The 6,204-nt window shown below is 44.3% G+C and overlaps 1 protein-coding gene across 2 annotated transcripts in view; it reads right to left on the bottom strand.

Moving 5' to 3' along the window:
* Window positions 1-1,433: 1,433 nt before the first annotated feature.
* Window positions 1,434-6,204, bottom strand: part of TBC1D4 (TBC1 domain family member 4) — a 98,455-nt gene continuing 93,684 nt past the window's right edge. For both annotated transcript variants that reach the window (XM_083362293.1, XM_083362294.1), the window contains 2 exons: window positions 5,914-6,090; window positions 1,434-3,904 (listed from right to left, as the gene is read on the bottom strand). In XM_083362293.1, coding sequence (XP_083218419.1) covers window positions 3,692-3,904; window positions 5,914-6,090 — 390 coding nt within the window. In that variant the 3' untranslated portion in view covers window positions 1,434-3,691. The remainder of the gene's footprint in view (window positions 3,905-5,913; window positions 6,091-6,204) is intronic.

Genomic DNA, 6,204 nt, shown 5'->3' with positions numbered 1-6,204 from the left:
TTTGGGAGCTTCTGCAGACCTTCCAGACTCACGAGAGAGAGCTTGCCATTTGCGAGATTGAGCAAAGACAGACTCACAGTTCTTTGTTTTGGTTTCTGTTCAGGCACAACAGCTGTTTCATTTTTTTTTTTTTTGTACTTGTGATTTTTGGCAGGGAAGGGAGGAAGCGTGATAGGCCAAACTGCAGCTAGTCCTTGACTTACGGCCACAAATGAGCCCCAAACGTTCTGTTGCTAAGCAAGACAAGTTTTGCCCCCATTTTGCAACCTTTCTGGCCACTGTTAAGTTAGTAACAAGGTTGTTAAGGGAACCTGGTTTCCCCATTTTTTCGTCAGAAGGTCACAAAAGGGGATCACGTGACCCTGGGACACTGCAACTATCAGAAATCCATGCCAGTTGCCAAGCATCCCGATTTTGATTGCATGACCATGAAGATGCTGAAATGCTTGTAAGTGTAAAAAAACAGTCACAGGGTGCAGAATGCGGCCGCGCGAGTTGTGATGGGGGCTTCCCGATACTCCCATGTAACACCTCTGCTCCGCGAGCGGCATTGGCATCCGGTTGCCCTTCGGGTGAGATTCAAGGTGCTGGTGATGACCTATAAAGCCCTTAATGGCTTGGGTCCGGGTTATCTGAGGGAACACCTGCTGCTGGCATCAAGCTCCCTTCGTCCCGTGCGCTCTCACAGGGAGGGCCTTCTCAGGACACCGCCGGTTAGGGAATGCCGGCGGGTTCTTCCTAGGGGAAGAGCGTTCTCTGTGGGCACGCCTGCCCTCTGGAATGATTTACCCGTGGAACTCAGGACCGCCCCTGATCTGCGTTCATTTCGCCGGGACCTGAAAACCTGGTTTTTTCGATCTATCAGGCCTGGACTGAAGGGGTTTTAGCTTTTTAAATATTGTTTTAATTGGGCTTAATTTAATGTATTTTAATTTTATATTATCTTTTATATTGTATTTTATGCTGCCCTGTAAACCGCCCTGAGTCCTTCGGGAATAGGGCGGTATAGAAATTGAACTAACTAACTAAATAAATAAATAAGTCATTTTTTTCAGGGCGGTTGTAACTTCAAACAATCACTAAATGAATGGTTGTTAATTCAGGACTACCTGCACTGGAACCCCCAGTCCGTCTCTCAGAGCATCCTTCCAACTCCTTCCCTTCCACACAGCCAGTCAAGGCTTGTTATCTCAATGTGTGTGAAGCGTCATTTTTAAGGCCATTGTCCGTCAATCAGAAGATTATGTCCTGAAATGTTTCTTGGGCTCAAAGGATCTGGCGGCTTGTTTGTTTAATTGGGTAGCCCAGAGCTCTAACGTTACAAGAGAGGAACCAAAAAAAAACCTCCCTGTGGATACGTAAAATATTATTATGACTGCAGAATAAAAAAAATATTCTGACTGCGAAATGAAAACAAGATGAGCAAATGCAGCAAAGGCATTTATTGGAAAATTTTCCATGTGACAAAGTGAACAAGTCAATAAAACCGACATAGCGTGAAACTTTTGTTTGTGTGTGTGTGTGTGTGTGTGTGTGTGTGTTTAAATCTTGCGCGCCTTGATAACTCAGACCACTGGCACACAATTCTCGGAGACCAATTCTACGTGCGTAAGACGGCCCCAAATGAAATTGCAAAAAAACAATACATTTTCCCTCCGACTGATAAAAAGTGTAATGTTTCTGCAACTTCGCCAGGTTTGGTGGGATTCTGTTGATTTGATAAGAAGCAGCAAGAAAATAATGCCAGATGCGCAATCTTTGGGAAATCTCCCGTGCAAAGATGAAATTAGGGCAGTGTCTTGCCATGCATTTGCTTTTTCTTTGGGACTCTTCCCAGGAAAAGCTAGGAAATTATATGATCAAGAAATGAAAAAAGGGACGTGGGTTGGACTTAGACTGGAGCAGTGGAAGGAGAACGTCAACTGTATCTCCCTTGGTTGTTTGCATAACTCAATCCATGACGCAATTGAAGCACTTTCATCCACACCTGTGCCTTGTACAAGTAAGACACTTGGCTGAATTTGGCACAATTTTAAGAGAAAGCAGCTAGAGAAATACAACAAGTCGTTCCCAATGCGGGGACAACATGTTCCAAAATATATTTCTTTTGTTGCTAGTTTCATAATTTTGATAGATCAAATGTTGACTTCAGTGTCTGGTCTGCATGGCAGAAATAGCTTCCAAAAACAAACATACTTAAGAAATAGGCAGAGCAGAACATGACGATAATAATGATAAACACAGTCAACATGACCCAGAAACTGCTGGATTTTCAAGAAGCCGAATCTCTGCTGCTTAATGCTTCTTAAAAAGAGGAAGGAACAGACATGTTCTGAAATGTACAACGTAGGGAGCACCACTCCCCTTAGCATTAATTCTGTGACAATCTATTTGTTCTTCTGTTGGAGGTGCAACGTTGAAGGTTTATGGAATCTTCCCTGTGGAAGAAATACTAACATTTGGGTGTTGGGGGGGGGGGGAAAGCTGGACAATTGAGGAAGCAGGGAGATCTTACAGGGCTTCCTTGGCCAAATGGAATCAAGCTGCAGAACCCGGCATTTGGCTGAAGGCTCTTCCATCCATCATGTTTAAACGGTGACCATTCCCCCTCTCAGGACTTGTAGCGCTTCAAGGCATCTCTGAGCCATTGCTGAAGTGACACGGGCTGTCCGAAGGGTGACCTAAATCTCAAGAGCGTGAAGAAGATGCTTCGAGATACTAAGATAAGGACAGCGCTCAACAGTCAGGATCCCCTGAACCAAACTGATCCCTCCAGGTCAGCGATCCCAAGGACTCAATCCCGAGACTTTGTGACTTTTCCCCAGGAGAAGAGCTTACCTGGAAAGCCCTACCTGCTTTTTGACACACTCCCGCCCCAGCCACACCTCAACCACCCACTGCTTTTGCTCTCTTGTCGCACAAGGAAGGGGGAGTGAAGGGGTCCCTGATATGCCTTCCTTGCTTGTCTGGATAGGGAATTGGTGAGTTTGGGGCAGGCACGACAGCATCAACCATCACCAGGTCCCCCCGAAAAGAGAGAGGAGTCAGTTGTGCGTCCGCAGGAACACAACTGTTCCTACGGAATGGAAGGACTAGCAATCTTCCCTGAGGAACTTTAGAAACGGACCCACCCCACCCCTGACACACACACACACACACAGGAAGCACACATGCACAGCATCCCCACCCATCCCCTCAGCTGGGACCTGTGCTGCTTTTTGGAGGTGGAAATACATTCTTGCTTTTTATTTTTATTTTTTTCAAGTGTTGATCAGCGTTTAGAAAAGACACACACACCCCGCCCCATACCTTCCTGACTGAGGGCAAGTAGAGTCTTCAAGGTTTTAAGTTACAAGCAGTCTCAAATTTCACCGGTTTCCCCGTTTAGATCAGTCCTAAATAATATACACCTGATCTTCTTCATTAGACACCCATCTTTTGTTCTGTGCACTGCAAATTATGTACATGCGTTATTAAAAAAAGAAAAGACGTGAACCTGGGATTTGCATATTGGGGTTGAAAAAAGGCCTCTTAGCTACCGTGGCTACTGCTTGCAGAAACCTGTGAACTGAAGTCCATCCCCTTTCCAGCAGCGGCCCATTTCTTTTCCTTCCATCTGTGAGCACAAAGCATGTTTTTCTCTCTCTCCTCCTCCTCCCCACCACCCACACACCTCGTTTATGGCTTTCTTCTAGAATTTGTTTGGATGACAATTGACTTTTTTCAGCAGCTCTTCACAGTCAGGCAGAGCTTCCAGGGGCAGATAGCTGCAGATCTTCTCCAGGGCCTTCTGATACAGAGCCTTTTCCTCTTCCAGGGACTGGATTAAAGTCATCATCTGGCTCTCCCTTCTCAAGGCTGCTTCCAAGCTGGACTCCACACCTTGGATCTTAGCATGGGCAACCTAACAAGGAGCAGAAAGAGGAAACAGAGAGGATGGGCAAAGGGAGATTTCTTCCGGATCCTTCAGTTCTGACCAATCTCATGATTCCTAGAGAGGCCAGACAGGACTTTATTATTATTGGTTTGAAAGAAGGGTCAACGAGGCCATCTATGTCAAAACTGAACATTCTTCTCTCAACAGAGAGGGGGGGGGGGGGGCGGGATACGACATAATCTATCTCCATTCTGCAAACCAGTCCTTTCAACAGTTCCAAGAAGGCTCCACACCCATTTGCGCTACTCAGGTGACCCTGATGACACAGATAAGCTTCTAGGTGGCCTCAACAGCTCTCTAAAAGAATGCAAACGACCAGCTGTCTGCAAGGAATATAAATCCTTCCATTCCTCACATCCAGGCAGAGCTGAAGAAGCTTCTTGGATGAGAAGCGAAATGTCTTCAAAAGAGAAACGAGAAAGTCCAGTTGCCTTGTGAAAAAGCATCTTTGGGACAACTATGACTTGGATGACCGAGAATCTCCACAGACCTTTATTTTAAAGGACAGCCCTTCATTTCAGAAAACTGTCCTTTAAATTTATTTATTTCAAATAAATACATCGTATTTTCTTTATCCCATTTCTCACTGTCAGCGATTCTAGCCCATGAACATGTTTGCTACTCAGTGGTTCCCTCTCTCCATCATTTCTTTTTTAAATCCATCGAAAGATATTTTTATACTTCTGACAATGTCAGAACTCTTAACTTTGCTCTTTTTTACACGAGTGGTTTCACTTTCGCTTGATAAGGATGGGAATTCAGAGTGCCTAGTGACTTATTAACATAAACGAAGGTTCGCTTTGTTGCGATTTTTTTAAAAAAAAAGTTACCGGTAATTGAACTAAAGCACTTTATGAATTTAAAAAAATGAGCAGTTTTAGATAACCTAAATTGCCCAAAAGATTAAGCACAGGTTGATTAAACCTCTTCTCCTGATCTTCAAGTTCGTGAGAAGTAAAACATTAGCTTAGTGAAAATGACACATCACATCCGTATCAGATAAATGGATGCTCCTATTTCTAGTTTTGAACAAGAACCACAAGAACTTAACATCTGATCCAATTAGCTGCCACCATTTACACCAGAAGTTCCTAATCTGTGTGGCCTGCCCAGAATATGTACCCTGTTGGAAGATCATACATTAATTCATGCACCCACCAGGCCTTCCCACTCACACAGCTGTGGGTGGGACTTTCGGCAACAGCCCTACCGCCTGGATCTGTAGATTCTGCTTACTGCCCAAAGGCCACGATAGCTGGCCTCTTTCATGACCACCATTTTCTGGACGGTGCTTCAGCTTCTCCTTGGTTTGAGGAACAAGCCGACATTTAAAAATAGCCGTGTCTTTCTCAGATGTGTAGATAAAATAGGGAGGAACTAGGGAAGAAGATGTTTTTTGAAGTCAACTGATTTCCCCCCCCCCCCCCGCTCTAGACTTAAAACATTAAAGTCTAAGAACATCTATGGAAGTAAACAAAGGACAAGATGTAGGTTGACTTACAACCACAACTGACTCTAAAATTTCCAATGCTTAACGAGACAGTTGTTAAGTGGATTTTGCCCCATTTTATGACCTTTCTTGCCACAGTTAAGTGAATCAATTAACACTTGTAAGGCTTAGTAATATAACCGTTAAGTGAACCTAACTTCCCTTTGTGACTTTGCTTTTCGCAAAAGGGGTTCACATGACCCCGGGATCCTTCAACCATCCTAAATACATGTCAGTGGAGAAATGTCCAAATGTTGATCATGTGATCATGGGGATGCTGCAATGGTTGTACATCGCTTTTCCCAGTGCCGATGTAACTTTGAAAAGTCACTCAACAAATGGTTATAAGTCAAGGATTACCTGCAGAGAAACGTGTGTCTCTGGGGAAGAAAAGTACCACTGGGTTTTTCCTTCTAAGGCTTCTTCTTTGCCTAATTTTATATTGCCAGCTGCTCCCAAATTCAGACTGAGCCTGGCTCTATGTTACCTGCAGTTTCTCCAAGAGATCCATATTCTGTCTCTTCAGCTGACTGTTGGCCCTTTCAAGTTTCTCTGAAGCTTCAATCTCCTCACAAGGGCTCAGGTTGTCTTGCAATTCATCCTGCAGAACGTGGTACTCCACCTCATAGGCGTGAAGCTGTTTGGAAATGTCCATCTCAAATACCTACCATGGGTAGCAAAAGAGAGAGGGGGAAAAAAAGAGTCCTTATAATCCACTGGCTAATTGAGAGAAGACAAATAACTGAACTCTTTGGACCTCAGAGTGTGAAAGAAGACT

The sequence above is a fragment of the Vipera ursinii genome (assembly GCF_947247035.1).
Source record: "Vipera ursinii genome assembly, chromosome: 4".
Taxonomy (NCBI): domain Eukaryota; kingdom Metazoa; phylum Chordata; class Lepidosauria; order Squamata; family Viperidae; genus Vipera; species Vipera ursinii.
The sequence above is the reverse complement of the archived record's forward strand: the minus strand, read 5'-3'. Positions and strand labels throughout refer to the sequence as shown.